This window comes from Macaca fascicularis, chromosome 15, assembly GCF_037993035.2.
Source record: "Macaca fascicularis isolate 582-1 chromosome 15, T2T-MFA8v1.1".
In the NCBI taxonomy this organism is placed as follows: Eukaryota; Metazoa; Chordata; class Mammalia; order Primates; family Cercopithecidae; genus Macaca; species Macaca fascicularis.
The window spans coordinates 43,422,150-43,444,193 of record NC_088389.1 but is presented as its reverse complement, the minus strand read 5'-3'; the positions used below and the strand labels follow the sequence as shown (position 1 = coordinate 43,444,193).

General features: G+C 42.7%; 1 protein-coding gene across 1 annotated transcript; it reads right to left on the bottom strand.

Annotated features, from left to right (window-relative positions):
- Positions 1-2,284: 2,284 nt before the first annotated feature.
- On the bottom strand, positions 2,285-7,564 carry TEX48 (testis expressed 48). The gene is made up of 3 exons (XM_045373725.2): positions 7,241-7,564; positions 4,046-4,177; positions 2,285-2,596 (listed from the first exon to the last, which is right to left on the bottom strand). Exons 1-3 carry the CDS (start codon positions 7,389-7,391, stop codon positions 2,493-2,495), a joined length of 387 nt encoding a protein of 128 aa, XP_045229660.2. The 5' UTR covers positions 7,392-7,564; the 3' UTR covers positions 2,285-2,492.
- Between the last annotated feature and the right edge of the window lie 14,480 nt (positions 7,565-22,044).

The window sequence follows — 22,044 nt, the reverse complement described above, 5'->3', positions numbered from 1 at the left end:
TACTCCACCGCGTGAGGTGTGGGGTGTCGGTCTGCCCCTAGTGGGGGATGTCTTCCAGTTAGGCTACTCAGGGGTCAGGGACCCACTTGAGCAGGCAGTCTTTCCGTTCTCAGATCTCAACCTCTGTGTTGGGAGATCCACTGCTCTCTTCAAAGCTGTCAGACAGAGTCGTTTGCGTCTGCAGAGGTTTCAGCTGCTTTTTGTTGTTGTTGTTGTTTAGCTGTGCCCTGTCCCCAGAGGTGGAGTCTACAGAGACAGGCAGGACTCCTTGAGCTGCTGTGAGCTCCACCCAGTTCGAGCTTCCTAGCCACTTTGTTTATCTACTTAAGCCTCTGCAATGGCAGGTGCCCCTCCCCCAGCCTCGCTGCTGCCTTACCGCCAGATTGCAGACTGCTGTGCTAGCAATGAGGGAGGCTCCATGGGCATGGCACCCTCCTGGCCAGGTGTGGGATATAGTCTCCTGGTGTGCCCGTTTGCTAAGATCCTTGGTAGAGCGCAGTATTGGGGTGGGAGTTACCCGATTTTCCAGGTGTTGTGGGTCTCAGTTCCCCTGGCTAGGAAAAGGGTTCTATACTTCTAATATATAATGCTATACAAGCAAATGAAGAAGTGTGGGTGAATTCCTCTATAAACTGGATGTAGGGAAAGGCTTTCTAATGATAACCCAAAGTCCAGATTCAATGAAACGTTAATAAACTTGACTTTGAGGAGCTAGTATTTCTAGTATATAAAGAGTACTCAAAAATTAATGGGAAAAATAAAAAAGAGTGGAAGACATAAACAGATAATTAATAAAAACATATGAAAATGACCCTTAAACATATGAATAGATGTTAGTCTTCACTCATGGTAAGAGAAATGCAAGTTAAAACCAAAGTGAGATACCATTTCTCACCTGTAGGATTGGGAGAGGCTAAACAGTTGCTGAGGGCATGGGGAAACAGGTATCTCAGATATCATATACTCTTATAGAAGAGAGCTTGGCAGCATCTAACAAAACTGTGTATGTTTATTCATTTGGCTAAAAAGTTCATGCTTAAAAATTAACCCTAAAAGTACACTGTATTAATCTGTTCTCATGTGTTATTAAAGATATACCTTGGCCTGGAACAGCAGCTTACGCCTGTAATCCCACACTTTGGGATGTTGAGGAGGGCGGATCACCTGAGGTCAGGAGTTTGAGACCAACCTAGACAACATGGTGAAATCCCGTCTCTACTAAAAATACAAAAATTAGCCGGGCATGGTGGCAGGCACCTGTAATCCCAGCTACTCGGGAGGCTGGGGCAGGATTGAACTCCTGAGTTCACTCACTTGAACTCAGGAAGTGGAGGCTGCAGTGAGCTAAGGTGGTGCAAATGGGGAAAATGTAGATTAAACAATTGGTGACTCTGGGTAAAAGGTAAATGGGAATTTCTCTGTATTATTTTTGCAATATTTTTGTCAATTTGGAATTATTTCAAAAGGTATCCAAAAAGCTAAACTTTTTTCTCCTTCCTCTCCTTTTCTTTTTTCTTTCTTCCTTTCTTTCCTTTCCCTCCCTCCCTCTCTCCCTCCCTCCCTTCTTTCTTTCTTTCTTTCTCTTTCTTTTCTTTCTTTCTTTTTTCTTTCTTTCATTTCTTCCTTTCTTTTTCTTTCTTTCTTTCCCTCCCTCTCTCCCTCCCTTCTCTCTCCCTCCCTTTCTTTTTCTTCCTTCCCTCTTTCTTTCTTTCTTTCTTTCTTTCTTTCTTTCTTTCTTTCTTTCTTTCTTTCTTTCTTTCTTTCTTTCTCTCTCTCTCTCTCTCTCTTTCTTTCTTTCTCTCTCTCTCTCTTTCTTTCTTTCTTTCTTTCTTTCTTTCTTTCTTTCTTTCTTTCTTTCTTTCTTTCTTTCCCTCTCTCTTTCTCTTTCTCTCCTTTCTTTTCTTTTCTTTCTTTCTTTCTCTGAGCCTTGTTCTGTTACCAGGCTGTTACCCAGGCTAGTGCAGTGGTGAGATCTCAGCTCATTGCAACCTCTGCCTCAGCCTCCCTAGCAGCTGAGATTACAGGAGCACGCCACTACACCTCACTGATTTTTGTATTTTTAGTAGAGATGGGGTTCCACCGTGTTGACCAGGCTGGTCTTGAACTCCTGACCTCATGTGATTCACCTGCCTCGGCCTCTCAAAGTGTTGGGATTACAGGCGTGAGCCATTGTGCCCGGCCAATAGGCTAACTTTTTAAAGCTTAGTAAGATGTGACAATATATTTAAAAATAATAAGACATTATTTGGTAAGGGGGAAAGGAAAAAAGGAAGGACACATCCTCTGGTGCAATCAAGAACTTTAATTGGAGGCAGCTCTTTCCATGGGGGCTTTTTCAGGAGCTGGGGTGACTCTTGCTTGGTGGCCCAAGGATGGTTCAGACGTCTTCTCCTCCTTCAGGGGAGTTTCCAAATTCATCTTCATGACTCCTGTCCACCGCCCTCTTCCTCGTGGAGGCGCCCCAGCAGCTGTGCAGCTGCCGGCTAGAATGCTCATGGCCTCCCAATGAGGCACGGCTGGAATGGCCAGCGCTCCTGGCGGTAGCGGTTTAAGTTTCTCTTGTAAAAATTTCTTTGGGAAGCATATGCATTCAGATCTGAAAGAAGAAAGGAAAACATTATGCTGGGTGAAGGCCTTTGAATAGGGCTTGGATGAACTGTTCTTGTTGTTTGTATCCATTGCTGATCATTCCTCAGATTCTTGAATCCCAAGGGACCCAAGGCAGCCCCTAGCTTAGGACTTGGAAGACTTTTGTGATAGGAGGAGTTTCTTGCAGTGTGTTTTGCGTTGTGCTACGTTGGTGGCTTCAGTGATGGTAGGCTGTCTTGCAAAGTGCAGTGGCATAGAAGGTAGGAGACTTGGGCCCCTCGTGGCTCTGACACGTCATTCCCTAGCGCACTCGTGGGAAGTCCCTTTCCCTCTGTGAACCTCACCCCTGTAGGGGGTGGGAAGGGCAGAAGGAAGGAGAGGGTGAGGTAGTGGGGTTCCTACCTTCTCAGGCTTGATTCAAGCAGAGCTGTTCCTCTTTGGTCTTTTATAAAAATTGGACTCTGTGAAATGTTGTTTTCAAGGGGGTTTCAAAATGACTGGGTTGGATAATCCTTAGTTCTCAGCAGGACTCCTGGGTTGGTTGTGAGTTATGTGAGACCACCTGGGCATAGAATTGTTGGCCAGCAATGTGGCTGCATTTCTTCTTCCTGGGCTGTGCCCCTGTCCCGGGATTGGGCATCTGTTCTTCCATGACCCGGACGCATTTCACCCCCAGTTGAACTACATTCAATCCACAAGTGTTTTCTGGCATTGTTTACTTGCCATGCACCTGGCTGGATCTGGGGGCATAACAGGGAACAAAACTGATGTGGGCCCTGCCCTCCTGGCACTTACTGTCTAGTGGCCAAAGTAGATATCAACTAAGCATATGAAAAATACACGTATAAGATGATGCCGCCAGGTGCAGTGGTTGCACCTGTAATCCCAGCACTTTGGGAGGCCAAGGTAGGTGGATCACTTGAGGTCAGGGGTTCGAGACCAGCCTGGCCAACATGGTGAAACCCTTTCTCTACTAAAAATACAAAAATTAGCCAGGCATGTTGGTGGGCACCTGTAATCTCAGCTACTCAGGAAGCCGAGACAGCAGAATCACTTGAACCTGGGGGGCGGAAGTTGCAGTGAGTTGAGATTAGAGATTGCACCACTGTACTCAAGCCTAGACAACAGAGGGAGACTCCATCTAAAAAAAAAAAAAAAAAAAAAAAAAAAAAAAAAAAAAAAAAAGATTATGCCACCAAGCTTTGAAAGGAAAGCGTGGATGTGTGCCCTTTCCCCCCAGACCTGCTCCTCCTCATCCTCTTCCTAGCTTGGAAGATAGTGGAGTCAGGTCTTAGACTCTAGGGTCTCCCCAGTGTGCTCTGGAATATGACTGGGGCTGCTTGTTGGGAGCGATTCCATCTCCGCATCTCGCTTAGCTGAAATATCAATGGAGTCAGGACCAGGCTCCCTGTCTAGGGGTTTCTGATCAGTGTTAGGACCCCAATTTGGGACTCACCTTCAAACTCACTGCTGCTGGAGGAAGTGCTCTTTTTTGGCTGGATCAGGGGTGTTCTCGAAGGCAAATGGGAGGCTGCGTTAATGCGCTTGGGATTTTGTCTGTCAAGCTCATCCTTCTGAAGCTGCAAATCTGGCAATGAGAATTCCACAGGGTCACGTGGGGAGGCTTAGGTGAGATCACGGAAGTGAAGGTGTTTTGCAGGCTCTGAAGCAGTGCACACAGGCAAGTGGGGGTTACTATGGGGTGGGGGTGTACCTGAAACTACCACCTCCTGTCCTCTGAGGGCTTCCCCTCACAAGTAGGTGCTGAATTCAAAGTGTGTATTTTAAAATAATACATTATATTTGTACATATTTATGGGCTACATATGAAATTTTGTTATGTGCATAGAATGTATAATGATCAGTTCAGGGCAAAGTATGTATTCCTTTTAAGACATTAACTTTTTTCCATTTATAAATGTAATGCATATGCTTTATAGAAAAGTTAGGAAATAACACATAGTATAAAAGAGGAAAGAGTGACCCCAAACACCTCTTCCCCAAGTTATTATCCCAGTTCCGGTCTCTTCCTATGCATATTTTACATAGTCCATCATATCCTATGTATTATGGATGAATTTTACTTATTTATTATTTATTTTTTGAGACAAGGATCTGCTCTGTTGCCCAGACTGGAGTACAGTGGTGTGATCATAGCTTACTGTAACCTCAAACTCCTAGGCTCAAGCAATCCTCCTGCCTCAGCCTCCCAAGTAGCTAGGACTACAGGCATGTGTCACTGCGCTCAGCTAATTTTTAAATTTTTTTTTGTAGAGAGCGGGAGTCTCACTATGTTGCCAGGCTGGTCTCGAACTCCTGGCCTCAAGTAATCTTTTAGCCTCAGCCTCACAAAGTGCTAGGATCACAGATGTGAGCCACCTCAGCCAGCCCTGCATTTGAATTTATTTATATACATTAATAGCATAAATTTTTTTTCATGTCAATAATTTTAAAAAATGGTTGTACAATATTCTAGTTTTTGAATAATGTAAGATTTATTTAACCAAAGTTCTAATGTTGGATTTTTTATTATTTATTTATTTATTTTTTGAGGGAGTCTCACTCTGGTACCTAGGCTGGAGTGCAGTGGTGCAATCATGACTTACTGCAACCTCGACCTCCTGAGTTCAAGCGATCCTCCCACCTCAGCCTCCTGAGTAGCTGAAATGACAGGTGTGTGCCACCATACCTGGCTAATTTTTTTTTGAGATGGAGTTTCGCTCTTGTTGCCCAGGCTGGAGTGCAATGGCGTGATCTCGGCTCACTGCAACCTCCACCTCCTGGGTTCAAGCAATTCTCCTGCCTCAGCCTCCTGAGTAACTGGGATTATAGACATGTGCCACCATGCCCAGCTAACTTTGTATTTTTAGTAGAGATGGCATTTCTCCATGTTGGCCAGGCTGGTCTCAAACTCCCGGCCTCAGGTGATCCACCTACCTTGGCCTCCCAGAGTGCTGGGATTACAGACGTGAGCTACCGTGCCCAGTCTGGCTAATTTTTTATTATTTGTAGAGGTGGGATCTTCCCATGTTGCCCAGGATGGTCTTGAACTCCTGGGCTCAAGTGATCCTCCTACCTCCCAAAGTGCTGGGATTATAGGTGTGAGCCACTGTGCCCAGCCCAAATTTTTCTACCATAAATACTGTTGCTATGAACATGTTGTATATGAGACTTTGTCTTTATATACTTCTAGGTTTCTAGAAGAACAACAACGAATTTTGTCGACAGTCTGAACTATGTTCTGTGATAGACAGCTCTGTCATTTATTAGCTGCATACCTTAACTATTTGCTTAACCCCCGCCTGCCTCTTCATTCATATCTGCAAAATGGTATGTTCAATTTGAATACTAATGTCCACTTCTTTGAGTTATGGTGGGGATTAAATAATATCATTTTACTGTTAAAATGAGAAATATACGCTCTGAAACAGTAAGGGATTTATCTGATCACAGCTGGGTCCCCAGTGCCTAGACAGTGTTTTGCATGTTATAGGTTCTCAGTAATTATCATCATCCTTCCCTTGGGAAAAGGCATTCATATTTTTAAGGTTCTTGATTTTTATTGTGACTCTACTTCCAGGGAAAGTATTTTAAAGACTCTCACATGTGGATTTCTGTCAAAACAAATCATTGTGCTATCCTGTCTCTCAATGGGGGTCTGCCAGGTTCCTGGCCATCTGTGCTCACCCCCTCCCACTTGTGTGAGTCCTAAATTTGGCTGATTTTGACAACAATGCTTCCTTTTTTTTTTTCTGTCTGAAATAGTTGGTTTTGATCCCTGATCTTCTCTGCTTGATCTCTTTTCCTGGATCTTCAAGAAGATTTTGATTACAAACTGAAGGCCAGGGTGCCTTCTCTGTCTCTCTGTCTTCCCTTGGCATGGTAGCCTAGGAAGCCTCATGTTCCAGAGGCCCTGGCTAAAGATTAAAAGGGGGATGGCTGGTTTGTACTAGACTTTGTGTAAGCAAGAAATAAATTTTTATTTTGTAAACCATTGAGATTTCAAGACTTATTTGTTTTAGCAGCAGAACATACTCTATCCTGATCAATACCTACATATTGTTTCTGTATGTTGAGTGCCTACTCTGTGCCAGACCCTGAGCTAGATGTTTATTTATATTGCCTCATTTTACCCTCCCAATGATCCTGAAAAATCATAATGTATTGTGAATAGCCCTATTTTACAGGTAAGGACAGTGAGGCTCAGGGAGGTCAAGAGACTTGCCCAACTTCTGTGGCAGAACTGAGATTTGAACTAGCATGTATTGCCCCCAAAACAGGGATCTTAACCCACTATTTTTATAGTCTTTAATCCAGTGTTTCTCAGACTATAATGTATATTCAAATTTACCTGGAGATCCTGTTAAAGTGCCAGTTCTGATTCAGTAGGTCTGGAGCAGGGTCTGAAAATGCATTTGTAACAAGCCCCCAAGTGATGCCAGTATTGCTGGTCTGTAGACTATACTTTAAGTACAAGAGTTTAAGCTCTCTTTTTTATTGGTTTGAGTACTTAGCTATCCAACACCCACCTCATTTTAAATTGGAATTATCACTCAAAAGATGAAGGCAGTTTGGGGGTATCCCAGCAGGCAGAAAGTGAGCAAACTGAGGTATAGAGGGGCCATGCAGAGTGTCCTTATCTGATACCTACTTTGGATCGATGGCTTGTGCTCTTGGGTTTGACTGGGAACCTTGGAGTCATCGATGGCATAGGGCTCCTGACAGTCCCTGCAGCATAAACAGAAGATCTTCGAGATCAGGTTTTGGTGGGCTGCTGTTGGAGGCAAAGGAATGAGGGGCATGGGTTCTGGAATCTGAATTCCAGATGCCTATTGGAAATTGACTGTGGTGGCGGGGGGGTATCATTGGGTCAGCCTCTCCCAGGGTATTAACATAATACTCCTCCCCTCTCCCAAATCTTCTGTAGCTTCCCATGGCCAGCAGATCCAGTCCCTTCCGCCTAGGCCTTTTTTTTTTTTTTCCTATTCTGTACAAATTTTCTTACCCATGGAAAGGAGTTGAAATCTCTACTCTGCCAGCTTTGTCTGCAGGGGTGCCTTGTTGAATCAGCCAATCTTGAGTTTGAGCCCAATTCACTGGGCTGGGCTGTTTCCTAAGTAAACATAAGACTGTGGCTGAAAAATGCTAGTCCTTCACCTGTGTTCACACTCCAGATAGGATCTGATGACGCAAAATCCCACCTCATGCAGACATGCACGTGAACATGCTCAGGTTTCAGATAGCTCTGTGTCCTACCCCATTAACAGGTGCATGTTCTTGGGTGGATTCTTTACCCTTTTTGAACTTCACTTTTATCATGTGAAAAATGAGAATAGCAGTGCCTACTTTGCAGGAGTAAAGAATCATATATATGAAAAGTAGCTCCTGTGGTGCTAGGTATACGATAAGTACTCAATCAATGGTCATTCCATTTTCCTCCCTTCTCTTCATGTGGCTTCCTGGCTTCAAATGATCCCAGCTGGTCCAGGTCCTATGGAAAGGAAGCATATGGACTCGTAGCTTTAAATTCTGGTTTTGCCACTAATTTGCTGGACGGCTTTGGGTAGGTCCATGCTTCTTTCTGTGTCTCAGGCTCCTCATCAGTAATAAGAAGTTAGGCTAGATGATCTCTTCAAGGATCTTTCTAGTTTTGAAGGTCCAGGATTATAAGGCCTTGCTTTAGTCCCAGATTCCTTTATTTGTGTATCAAGTTTTTCAGATCTCTGGATACATTCTGTTCTCACTCCCCTTCTTGTGGCAAAACCCCCCTTGAAAAGGAAATTCTGATCATGGTATTGGTCAGGCGTCCCTCACAATACCTCATTCACTTTGCTTTGTGAGTTTGCCTTCATTATAGGCACTTGAGTCTCATTTTCTCTACTGCCATACCCTGGCCGGAGCCACCATCATGTCTTGCCTGAATTACTGCAATAGCCTCCTAACTGGTCTCCTTATTTCTCTTACCCTGGACTTCCTCCATAATTAATACAAAAGGTGGGGTAGTTCTGTTAAAATGTATCATGTCATCTTCAGCTCAAAACTTCCAAGGACAGGAAAAAATGGGAATAGTAGATGGAGAGATATAATATGGAAGGAAGAAATGGAAACTCAAATAGAATCAAATAGAAATTCTAGTTCTATAAAAACCAGTATCTGAAGAAAATATGTATTGGGTAGGGTTAACCACAGATTGGACAAAGCAAAAGCAATGATCAGTAAACCTGCAAAAAGGTCAATAGAAATTATCCAAACTGAAGCAGAGAAAGCAAAAAAGATTTAAAAAGGATGAAGGGTACACCAGTGACCTTGCGGGATGCTACCAAGCTGTGTAACATACACGCGTTGCTGGACTCTCAGAAGGACCAAGGGCAGAAAAAATGTTTGAAGCAAGAGTGGCTGAAAATTTACCAAATTTGATAGAAAGCATCAACATAAGTACTCAGTGAGCACCAAACATGAAAAACAAAAAGAAAATCACACCTAGGCACATTTTAGTCAAATGGCCAAAAAGTAAACTAAAGAGCAGGCTCTTAAAACAACTGGAATAAATAAAGATGAAAAAAAGAACCTGTAAACTTTTCACTTCCTATTCCATGAAAACATCATTCAATAATTACGGCAAAATGAAGACATTATAAGATAAACAAAAATAGAGAGAATTTGTCTTTAGAAGACCCAGCGTGCAAAAAAATGCTGAAAGATCAAAGGAAAATGATACCAGATAGAAATTCACATTTACAGAAAGGGATGAATAGGATAAGAAATAGCAAATATGTGGGGGTAAATGCAAACTTTTTTTTTTTTTTTTTTTTTTTGAGACAGAGTTTTACTCTGTCACCCAGGCTGGAGTACAGTGGCGTGATCACAGCTCACGGCAGCCTCAAACTCCTGGGCTCAAGTGATCCTCCTGCTTCAGCCTCCCCAGTAGCTGGGACTACAGGAGTGCACCACCACACCTGGCTAATTTTTGTAGTTTTTATAGAGACAGGGTTTCCCTATGTGGCCCAGGCTGGTCTTGAACTCCTGGGCTCAAGTGATCCTCCTACGTTGGCCTCGAAAGGTGCTGGGATTGCAGGAGTGAGTCAAAAAGATTTTTTTCTCTTAGTCTTTCTTTTCTCCAAAATTGTTCTGTGGTTTCGCATATTCCTCAGAAGAAAAACCAAAGTTCTCACTTGGGTCTTAAGATATTCTGTAATGTAATCATCCTTCTTCCCTCCTGTCCACTCACAACCCTCATCACCAACTCTGTCTTCAGTTCCTTCAATTCCCCAATTCCATTTGCCCCCTTGCTGAGTTTTAAAACACAGCAAGCCATCAACTCAACAATTTGTGCTTGTTTTGCTCTCTGCCTGGAATTCAGTTCTCTTAGATTACAACATTCTGTCATTACCTTCAAGTGTTTGCTTCAATGTCACCTTTTCTAGTGAGACTTTCTTGGTTGTATTTAACATTATACCCCCTTGTCCAGCACCCCAACACTTCCTAACTCTTCCTTTCTTCCTTGCTTTCTTTGCAGACGTTTTCTTTCTTTCCCTCCCTCCCTCCCTCCCTCCCTCCCTCCCTCCCTCCCTCCCTCCCTCCCTCCCTCCCTCCCTTCCTTCCTTCCTTCCTTCCTTCCTTCCTTCCTTCCTTCCTTCCTTCCTTCCTTCCTCCCTTCTGTCTCTCTCTCAATCTCTCTCTCTCTTTCTTGACAGGGTCTAGCTGTATGCTCAGGCTGGAGTGCAGTGGCACAATCATGGTTCACTGCAGCCTTGAACTTCTAGGCTCCTCCTGCCTCAGCCTCCTGAGTAGCTGGGACTACAGGTGCATGCCACCATGCCCAGCAAATTCTTAATTTTTTTTTTTTAAGAGAAGGGGTCTCACTCTATTGCCCAGGCTGGTCTTGAAATCAAGTGATCCTCCCATGTTGGCCTCCCAAAGTGTTGGGATTACAGGTGTGAGTCACCGTGCCCAGCTTCATTTCCTAACACTTTACATTATTTGCTAAATTACTGTGCTTAAGGTCTGCTTCTCCCCACTAAATTAGAAGTCACATGAGGTCATGGATTTTAGCTCTTTGGTTTGCTGTTCTATTCTCAGTGTCTAGAGCAGTACCTAGCGCAGTGTGGGAAGTCAATAATTGTTTGTAGAATAAAAATTGAGGGTGTTTGTAGAATAAACTAGCATGTATTTTTGTCTTGAGTAAAAGCATTTGCAGGTCCTGGGGGCAGTAGAGAGGTGGGGGGTAGTTTTTGTGCCAGGAATATCACAAGCTGTAGGACACAGCTTACCTCATTCACTTGCTAAGCTGACTCTGATGGTTTCATGAGTCAATTTTAGTTCTGCTCTCTGTTTACTGGTTGGGACTATTTTTCTTCCCCATCTGCTGCAAAGCATATCTATCTTCTTCCCATGTTTCCTATTTTATGGTATGGTCCTATTATTCACTCTGTCTCTAGAGTCAGAAGCCTGCCAGCCTCCTGCTGTCTGCTCACGTTCATCAGTCTTTGAACTTTACTTTCCAAATATCTCTTCAGTCTGTCTGTCCAGTCAATCCTTTGCCATTTCCTTCACCATAGTGTAAGCCATCATCACTTCTCACCTGGACCACTGCTTAAACTTTCTCATTGGCTTGTTTGCCTCCACCTAAAGCTGGAGTTGTCTGGTAGACATGTACATCCTATCTCTCTTCTGCCCCAACAACCCTCTGCCCCAACAACCCTCCGCCCCACCAAGGGGGTCCCCAAGTCTGCAGATCCAACTTCTTTTGTGATCACCACTGTTATTCTCTTCAGCCTCATTTTCTCTGGGTTGCACTCACCACGCTACAGCCATAAGAGATGCTGTATAGGCAGCTCACCCAATCACCTTTTACTAAATGGATCCTGTTCACATCCTGTTCCCTCTGCCTGGGATGTTCTCACCTCAATCCTTCAGTCATTAAACTCCAGGATTCAGCTCAGGGGCTATAGGAAGGCATAGGATGAGTTAGGAGTCCCTCCCTTGTGCTCCCACAGCACTCCCCTGCTGGCCCACCGTGTTTTCCTGTATCACAGCCTGTTATTGTACAGTGACTGCCTAACTCATGGTAAATGCTCAGTAAATACTTGCTGAAACATCGTCTTGTAACTGCCTATTGTTGACAGTCTGGATACTAGTTCATGAGCTTTTTCCTTTTTCTTTTTTTTTTCTTGTTTTTTATTTTTTGAGACAGGGTCTCACTCTGACACCTGTGCTGGACTGTAGTGGCACCATCAGGGCTCATTCCAGCCTCAGCCTCCCAGGCTCAAGCGATTTCCCTGCCTCAGCCTCCTGGGTAGCTTGGAATACAGGCTCGCACTACCATGCCCGGTTATAGTCTGTTTTTTTGTTTTGTTTTGGTAGAGGTGGGATTTTGCCATATTGCCCAGGCTCGTCTCGAATTCCTGGGCTCAAGTAATCTCCCTGCCTCAGCCTCCAAAAGCGCTGGGTTATAGGCTTGAGCCACTGAGCCCAGCCAAGTTTTTGTTTTTTTTTTTTTCTTCTTCATTTATTTAACATGTATTTACTGAAAACCTGCCATGTGCCAGGTACTGTTACGTGCTGGAGAGATAGCAGTGAACAAGACACAAGATAGACAAATGTCCATGGAAGCAGGGACAGTATTTTATTCACTTTTGTATCCTCAGCATTCAGCCCAGGGATGGGCAAAGAATAGGTACTTTATACATATTTGTTGAATAAACACATGAACCTTCTCTGACTGTTGGAAAAAAGCTATGCCCAACAGATCTCCTTTCTCCCTTCCACTAACTGATTTTTAACTTTCTGCACATAAGCTGTTCCCTGTGGTTAGATATGACGCAGGCTAGACACATACAGATATCCCCATTGTGTGGATTTTTTGGTCAAAGTGGGGGCACTCACTAGGTCCATTTAGCCCCAATCTCCAATAGTCTTTTGGATCTGCTGCCAGGTGAGGTTTCTTTTTCTTCTCCTAGACTTAGTGTCATGTCATGGGATTTTATTTTTTAAACATGATTTGAGCTCTGATGTATTTTACTGAGCTCTCTGTAGTGGATTTATTTCATTTTTCTATAATTTATAAAGAAATAGAAATTTATATAGGCAGTTGGATCTTTTGTTTTGGAGATGCACCATTTAGCAAACATCCTTGCCATTAATCTGCTTCTTCTTCTGCTACTTGCTTTAGTTTCCATTGTCTTCATCCACTTATAAAAATGCTTGCCTCATGGAGTTTGGCTTTGTTCCAGACTGCCTTGTGTCTGTTGAATGTAGAAGGAAGCGCTTCATAAGAAAGGAATGGAAGCATAGCTCTGACAAGCCCCCACCATGAATCAGCCCTGGGTGGTTGGAGTTTTGTTGGAGTGGTAATTAATTTGTCTAGGAGCAATTGCTAAAACTTGGACTTGGGTCCCTCTAAACCTTTGTCAGCGTGTGTTCTGTCTTCGTAAATCATAAAAGAAGGTCACTTTTTTTTTTTTTTTAGCTTATATTCGGGAGTCAGTAATTTTCAGGTTGTTGATCATATGGCCTCTTTTAGGCTCTGCTTGGCCAAGAAATTCAAGACACTGTGCACAAGTAGAAACTGTTTATCAGTTGTAGTGCACTCTTTCCTGCTTGTCATGGTCTCATCTGCATTAAGGTTGTTGCCTCTTCCTGGAAAAACTCCATATATATACTCCCACTATAGGTACTCTCATGTATTTGTCTTAATAAATGGCAAAAATTCACTAGATGACTTAGGATTACTAGATGACTTAGGATTAAAGTTTTGATGTCAAAAATCAGATTTAAGAGGAGCTCTAGAGAAGAGAGAAGACAAAAATGTCAAACATATAATAGAAGGCTTCTTTGTCTGGAATGCTCTGGCCTCAGAAAGAAAAAAAAAAAAAAAAAAAGAAAGACCTTACTCTCACTCAAACCTCTGACACCTACTTTCTTTGCTTCTCTCTTTCTCTCTCCACCCAACTTGAGCTTTACTACCCACTTATACTCCTCTTATTCCTTCCCCTGGTTGCCCAGATAAATTTTTCAGGGAGCATTTTTCTGGAAAAGAACAATCACATTGCACAATACCCACCTAAAACTTCTGCACTGAAGGTAGATCCAGAGAGGCTGAATTTAAACCAAGTAAGAGTTGAGTTGGGTAAAAATAGAATCTTCCCAAATTTCAGAACAAAAGAAAGTTTGTTTTCTGTATCCTGTGGGATTCAGGATTCTGTTCATTACTAATTGTCTTGGACTATCATATTTGTACCCATTAGTTCATTTCGTTGTTGACCTTCAAGCCAGGCACAGTGGCTCACACCTGTAATCCCAGCACTCTGGGAGGCTGAGACAGGAAGATTGCTTGAGTTTTGGAGTTTGAGACCAGCCTGGACGACATACCTTGTCTCTACTAAAAATCAAAATTTAGCTGGGCATGGTGGTGTGCACCTGCAATTCCAGGTACTCAGAGGCTGAGGAGAGAGGATTGCTTGAACCTGAGAAATCAAGGCTTCAGTGAGCTATAATCATGCCACTGCATTCCAGCCCAGGCAACAGGAGAGCCTGACTCCAAAAAAAAAAAAAAATTGTTGACCTTCAACAATGGGGAAAATGTTTAAGAGTAGCAGGATGAGAAAGGTCAGAAGATTCAAATAACCCATCTAAGCATAATATTTTAAAAAATAGACTTGAGAGGGTAAGAAAAATAGGAAGTACGCCACATGAAACTATTTCAAAAGATTTTCTCTTAAGGGTAGATAGGGCAAAGATTCATTAATAACAAACAAAATGATGAATCAATAGGTGACTTAATAGACTTCAGGACACTTTCAAAGGACATTCTGGGGCAAAGAGTATAAGTAAAAGGAGCCCTTTCTTCTCTGTGTAAAAGCTCATATCTAAAATAGGGGATTTAGAAAAAAATCAATTGGAATGGGAAATTCCATTAGTGTAGATATCTTCATCATTTTCCAAGAGTCCTAAAATGTTAACTGGAAATCAAAATAATCTTACGGCCTACTAGATAAAACAACTGGCCACTGTAATAAAGACAGGACCCAAATTTCCTCTGTTCCTTAAGAATTTGGAGTCTGTGGAGAACACTTGCACTTACTGTATGTAGAAAGGCCATTAGAAGAACTAATGTTCCATGTCAGAAGGACAGCTGTCCGTATCTGTCTGCTGAGTCTTTCTGAGGAGACTTTTGCACTTAACACTTTCCTATCTTGCCTCTAAACTCCCAAGGGGCATTGTCTATAAATATAGATGAACTATACTGCTATAAATATAAGCTATACTGCTTGCTTGTTGATATGGTTTGTTTCTTATGTGGAGATCAGACTTTTCTATTCCAACTATGATTAAGACTAATTGTTCTGCATGATGAATATTTAGACCATTCCAGTGCATGATTCTTCAGCACCCACAGTGGACTATGCCTTCTTACACAGCATCTGAAGGGATGAAACCCTTCTTGGGGGTTTAGCTACTAGTAGGTGAAACAGACTTCTGAGGATTCTGAGTTGAACAATTTAAAGTGCTTTTTTTTCTCCCTTCACCTTGACTGACATAGAAAATCATATAGTCCACATCCTAGGGTACACCTGACCAATTTAAAATCCTTAGCTCAAGTAATTATGGATCACAGAAACCTTCGGGTTTTATTTTAGCTGATTAGGGGAGTCTGCACCATTGCTAACACTCCCTGTTGTGCCTGGATTAATATCACAGGTGAGGTTAATCTATAGCTAAGCCCAAAGAAAAAGCAGTCTGGCTATCAAAGATAGAGATGGTCATGCCAGGGAAATCATGGGGCATGATTCCAGAGAGGCTTTCAGATCCTTTTGAAAATACTCTTAATTATCATTGTCCTTTTTCTTTTTTTTTTTTTTTGAGATGGAGTTTCACTCTTGTTGCCCAGGCTGGAGTGCAATGGTGTGATCTCGGGTCACTGCAACCTCTGCCTCCTGGGTTCAAGCGATTCTCCTGCCTCAGCCTCCCGAGTAGCTGGGTTACAGGCATGCACCACCACACCCAGCTAATTTTGTATTTTTAGGAGAGACGGGGTTTCTCCACGTTGGGTCAGGCTGGTCTCGAACTCCCAACCTCAGGTGAACTGCCAGCTTTGGCCTCCCAAAGTGCTGGGATTACAGGCGTGAGCCATTGCGCCTGGCCTTCATTATCATTGTCTTGCATCATTCAGGTTCTGTTGTCTAGAGAGCTGAATGCTTTTATGTAGCCTCTGGTTTGACAAATGGTGCAACAAATGATTCAAAGACAAAAATGAGAAGAAATGAGGCAGACTGATACTCAAAATGAAAACCAGATCTCTGTACATGGAAAAATGGAACTGTGTTTTCAAGAAAAGCCAATGACAGTGGTGAAGATCTGGACAATCTTGGAGGGTCTTTGCTGCAGCTTTGGTTGAGGGAGGACCAGAAGGCAGAGAATGAGAATAAAAAGAGAAGCTCCCACATTCCTAGATGACGATGGATTGCCCTGTAACCACGGTAACAACGAATCCCCAGAACCTGTGTGACACCCATTTAATCTATTAATGAAACTCCCTTGGTAACCATTCTAACAGACACATGCCGGTAGGTACACTTCATAGCTAAAGGTCTACCACTCCCAAGCACTGCTGTCTCTGAAACACCACCAGTACATGAACTCAACACCTCCCAAAGCCCCTTATGCATCAGTCATGAGCTTTGTGCAGGGACTTTGCCATACAAGCGCTGTTCTCCCTTGTTTAACCAGAAATAAATTCAGTTTTTGTTTCATGTAGTGAATGGAGGCATCTTCCACCAAAGCAGCTTACGGATATACAAGAAAATGTAGTTATTCAAATTCTCTTTTTCTCTTTTTAATACAAATGATAGCTTACTATACACCATGTTTTGCACCTTGATTTTTTTCAATTAAAAATAAACCGTGGAGATCATCCATATTATCAGTCAGCAGGGATTTGAAGTGTAGGTTTGTCCGCACCCTGTACTGATGCTCTCTCCACATGTTTACCAGACAGTTTTGCAAGAAAGAGGGTAGTAGAACCACTTTCTCCTCTGAGTGTTGACAGCAGAGAGCTTTGAGCTTTTGAACCCTCTTCAGAAATGAAAAGGCTCTTAGGGACAGCAGTGTATCAGCTACAAGCACATTCTCTAGGGTTTAATTCTTGGAGATCTACTGTTAGCTAGGTAATTTAGAAGAATTTATGACCTTTTGAATCTGTTTTCTGACCTGTAAAATGGGGATGATAATAACAGTATCTACAATAGAAGGTAGTTCTGAGGATTAAATAATGATGGAAAGTGCTTAGCACAGCTTCTGGTGTGTTGTAAAGGCTTAATAAATACAAATGAAGGTTCTGATGCTGATGAATATGTAGGGAAGATGCCTAGGGGGTGTGTGACACTTCTTGCACTACCAGTGACCCCCTCTAGAGGGAAGCAGGAACCAAAGAAGAGGGCCTTTGGGTTGTCCCCCAGTGGGCTAGGAACTTCAGGTCTCTAGTGACCCCATTGCACTTTGATCAGAAGAAAGAACAATGAGGTCAAACAGGAAAGCTTCTGGCGTTGCGGGCGGGGATGAGGGAGGTCATTCAGCACAGGTGGAGACTGGGACCCAGAGAGAGAGAGAAACAGTGAGGTTAAAGCAAATGAGGGATGGGGATTGCTTCTTGGAGCAAAATTAATAGGTGTCCAGGAGTGGTGGGGACATTGTCCCTTTTGGTACAGAAAAACTATCACCTCCCGCCTTTTGGTCTAAACTATGAGCCCCACTCACCTGCAGCTGGCAGAGTGGAAAGAAGGCTGTCTGTGATGTCACAGAGCTGGGGAACTGGGGAATGTTGGGGCTGGGGGGTTTGGACTGAACCACAACAGCAAGGAGGAGGGAGGAGTTCTGCTGACCACGATGCCATGCTGTCCATCCACCAGGCTGTTCACTGGGGCACAAGTCCTGGGGCCTCGGGAAGCACCTAGAGGATGGCCAGAAGGGGGCAGTACAGCACTGGACACTGTAGACCTGGGTGCCATTCTGTCTTTGTCCACCCACTGGGTAGTAACCTTAGACAAAGGGACTTCACACTCTGCAATATGGGAATAATAATATATTTTTTTCTTTTTTGAGCTAGAATCTCAGTTTGTCACCCAGGCTGGAGTGCAGTGGCCTAATCTTGGCTCACTGCAGCCTCTGCCTCCTGGGTTCAAGCGATTCTCATGCCTCAGCCTCCCAAATAGCTGGGACTAGAGGCATGCGCCATCATGTCCAGCTATTTTTGTATTTTTAGTAGAAAAAAGGGTCTCACCATGTTGGCCAGGCTGATCTCAAACTCCTGGCTTCAAGTGATCCCCCCTACCTTGACCTCCCAAAATACTGGGACTATAGGTGTGGCCTTCACCTGGCCAGGAATAATAATAATTATATGTCCTGTATGCGTTTTTAAGTATTAAATGAAATCAGGTAAACATTTAACATAGTGCCTAGATGTAGTAAGCACTTTAAGAAAGGGTAGTTACTGGCCGGGCGCGGTGGCTCACGCCTGTAATCCCAGCACTTTGGGAGGCTAGGGCGGGCGGATCACGAGGTCAGGAGATCGAGACTATCCTGGCTAATATGGTGAAACCCCGTCTCTACTAAAAATACAAAAAATTAGCCAGGCGTAGTGGCAGGCGCCTGTAGTCCCAGCTACTCAGGAGGCTGAGGCAGGAGAATGGTGTGAACCCGGGAGGCGGAGCTTGCAGTGAGCTGAGATGCCACTGCCACTCCAGCCTGGGCGACAGAGAGAGGCTCTGACAGAGAGATGCTGTGTCTCAAAAAATAAAATAAAGAAAGGGTAGTTATTAAAAACATATGCAAACATAAAGTGACATTTTTCCCCCCCAATGTATCTTTCAGAAAAGAGGGAATCACTTTGTATTGGAGTCCTGACAAAATCTCTCACCTTAGGAGGCATTCTTTCCATTCCTTTATTTAGGACAAGCAAGTACTATACACATTTGAGGAAGCCACATTGGATTAACATGTTCTCAATCAGGGCTATCATTTGATGCATCTGGAGGTCACTGGCTACAATGGAAACAGAAGAAAGCAAAGGAATTCAGCACAGCTGTGGGGTCATTCAGGTGATTGGGGAGGGTGCTGTGACCCCACAGCTGTGCTGAATTCCTTTAATAAATATTTGATGGTGAGTTAAACCGCCTTTGAAAGCTCACAGGTAAAGTCACACTTTTTTTTTATTATTATACTTTAAGTTCTAGGGTACATGTGCACAACGTGCAGGTTTGTTACATATGTATACATGTGCCATGTTGGTGTGCTGCACCTGTTAACTCATTATTTACATTAGGTATATCTCCTAACACTATCCCTCCCCGCTTCCCCCACCCCACGACAGGCCCCGGTGTGTGACGTTCCTCACCCTGTGTCCAAGTGTTCTCATTGTTCAATTCCCACCTATGAGTGAGAACATGCAGTGTTTGGTTTTCTGTCCTTGTAACAGTTTGCTCAGAATGATTAAAGCCACACTCTTAAATGGTAATTGAAGGTTCTCCATTTTGGCTGCAAGTGAGATTCACTTGAAGTGTTTTTAAAACAAAGAACACCTGGAGCCTAACCCCAGCTAAATTATAATTTTGTTAGGGTGTGGAATCTGGGCAGCAGTATGTTTACAAAGATTTCCAGGTGATTCTTGTGTATAATCAAGAACTACTGAATTCCATTGCGGGGATCATTATATACAGGTAAGCAGCGGTTCTCAGATCAGGCTGATATTAGAATCATGGGAGGAACTTTAGAAAATGCCACTCCTAGCACCCACTCCAGGTCAGTAAAATCACTATTTGGGGGCAAGGGCCCCGGTGTCGATAGATCTTACAGCTCCCCTGTTGATTTTAATTCACAGCATTAAGAACTACTGATTTATAGAGGTTTTTTTTTTTTAATCATAAATTTCATTGATGTGATACAAATGGATCCTTTTTAGCTTGGGATGAGTTTTTCAGGAACAGCATTATTTATATAGAAATTCAAAAGCATTATTTAAAAAATAACTTAGAAATGAAGATAATATATTCTGGAAACCTGTGTTAGATGAGGTTAAAGATGTGTATGCAGTATTTGAATGAAATTGTTTCAGAAGGTGAAAGATTGAGGATAGTGATATAGTTTGGCTGTGTCCCTACCCAAATCTCATCTGGATTTGTAATCCAAATTGTAATCCCCACGTGTCAGGGGAGGGACCTGGTGGGAGGTCGCTGAATCATGGGGGCAGTTTCCCCCATGCTATTCTCCTGATAGCGAGTGAGTTCTCGTGAGATCTGATGGTTTTACACCTGACAGTTGCTCCTGCTCTCTTCTTTCACCTGTGCCATGTAAGATGTGCCTGCTTCCCCTTCTGCCATGATTGTAAGTTTCCTGAGGCCTCCCTAGTCATGCAGAACTGTGAGTCAATTAAACCTCTTTTCTTTGTAACTTACCTGGGCTTGGGTATTTCTTTATAGTAGTGTAAAAAATAGACTAATATGGATAGCAACACAGGTATTTCCAAATTAATGTATTTTATATAATATGCTCTGGCAAACACATATCAGGTACTGAATACTTACAAGTTGATGCGTGATTATTTCACCCATAGTACTAAATGTGTATATATTCAAATTGGAGAAAATACTTAAAATCTTTGCATAAAGAAACTGCCTTCTGTTTGGGGTGGTTTACCATTCAAGCATGGATGGTGTGATTACTTTTTTCTCCTTGGGTCTGGGAGGGGAGATGGGCCAACAGGCTTCTGTATTAATTTCTGGTTCAGGTAGGGAATAATGAAATCTTGACCTGATGCACTGGGCTAAGACAAGTGGGTGGATTTTTACTCTGGTGGTTTCACGGTGCATAAGTTCTGGGGTCCGAGTACCTGGGTGGGATGCTTGCCTTCCTAACCTAATGCATGACCTTGGCCATAGCCATTAACCCCTCTAATTCTCAGTTCCTTAACTTTAAAATAGAAATAATAATAGAGTTGGTGTGAGGAGTAAATTAGACTAGCCATGGAAAGCTGTAAATGTAGTGCCTGCTAGAGATGCAGCACTCAATAAATTTTGCTTATTATTATCTGGTGTTGAGAGTGAAGCATTAGCTTTCGTACCTGTGGATGTGAAATTAGGTTTCACATCTAATTTCAAGAATTAGATGAATTGAACCTGAATTCAATTTAGGTTTTTCAAGAGCTTTATTTTATTTTTAATTTATTTTTATTTTTATTTTTAATAAAGTCTCGGTCTGTCACCCCAGCTGGAGTGCAGTGACATGAACTCGGCTCACTGCAGTCTCGGCCTCTTGGGGTCAAGCCATCCTCCCACCTCAGCCTCCCAACTAGCTGGAACCACAGACACACACCACCACACCAGGCTAATTTTTAAATTTTGTAGAGAAGGGGTCTTGCCATGTTGCCTAGGCTAGTCTCAAACTCCTGTGCTCAAGCAACCTTCCCACTTCTGCCTCCCAAAGTGGTGGGATTATAGGCTGAGTCACTGTGTCTGGCCCAAAACTTTATTTTGAAATAATTACAAATTCACAGAAAGTTACAGAGGTAACTTTGTAACTTTCTCTCTGCAGAGAGAAACAAAGAGGTAACTTTGTTACTTTCTCTCTGCAGACAGTTCCTATGAACCCATCCCCCAGCCTCCTCAAATGTTAACATCTTGCCATAGTATATTACAAAATCAAAATCAGGAAATTAACATTGGCGCAATCTGCAGAGCTTATTCAAAGTTCAGTCTTTATTCAAGTACTCATTTGTGTGTGTGTGTGTGTGTGTGTATAGCTGCATGAAATTTTATTACGTGTGTAGCTTGGTGTAACTACCACCACAATCAAGATACTTAACTGTGTGTGCCATCACCACAAGGTTCCTTTCTGCTTCCTCTTTATGGCCACACCCACCCCCTCTCCCTAACATCTCTAACCCCTGGAAACCACTAACCTGTTCTACATTCTATAATTATGTCATTTCATGAATATTACATAAATGGACACATGCAGTATGTATGTATCTTTTTGAGGTTGGCTTTTCTCAGCACAACTTCCTTGTTCCTTATATACATGAGGAACATGTATCAATAGTTAGCTCCTTTTTATTGCTTAGTAGTAATCCATAGTAATGCATGTACCAAAGATTTTTTGGCCATTTGCCCTTTGAAAGATATTTGGATGGTTTGCAGTTTTTGGCTATTACAAATAAAGCTACTGAGAACATTTGTGTACTAGTTTCTGGTGAAAATGTTTTCATTTCTGTATGATAAATGCCCAATTTACTATACAATTGCTGGATTGTATGGTCAATCCATTTTTAGTTTTAAAAGAAACTGCCATATTATTTTCCAGAGTGACTGTACCATTTTACATTTCCATGAACAATATATGAGTAATCACACTGAATCCTCTCCAGGGTTTTTTTTCACTATTTTTTACTTTTGTATTCTTATATCT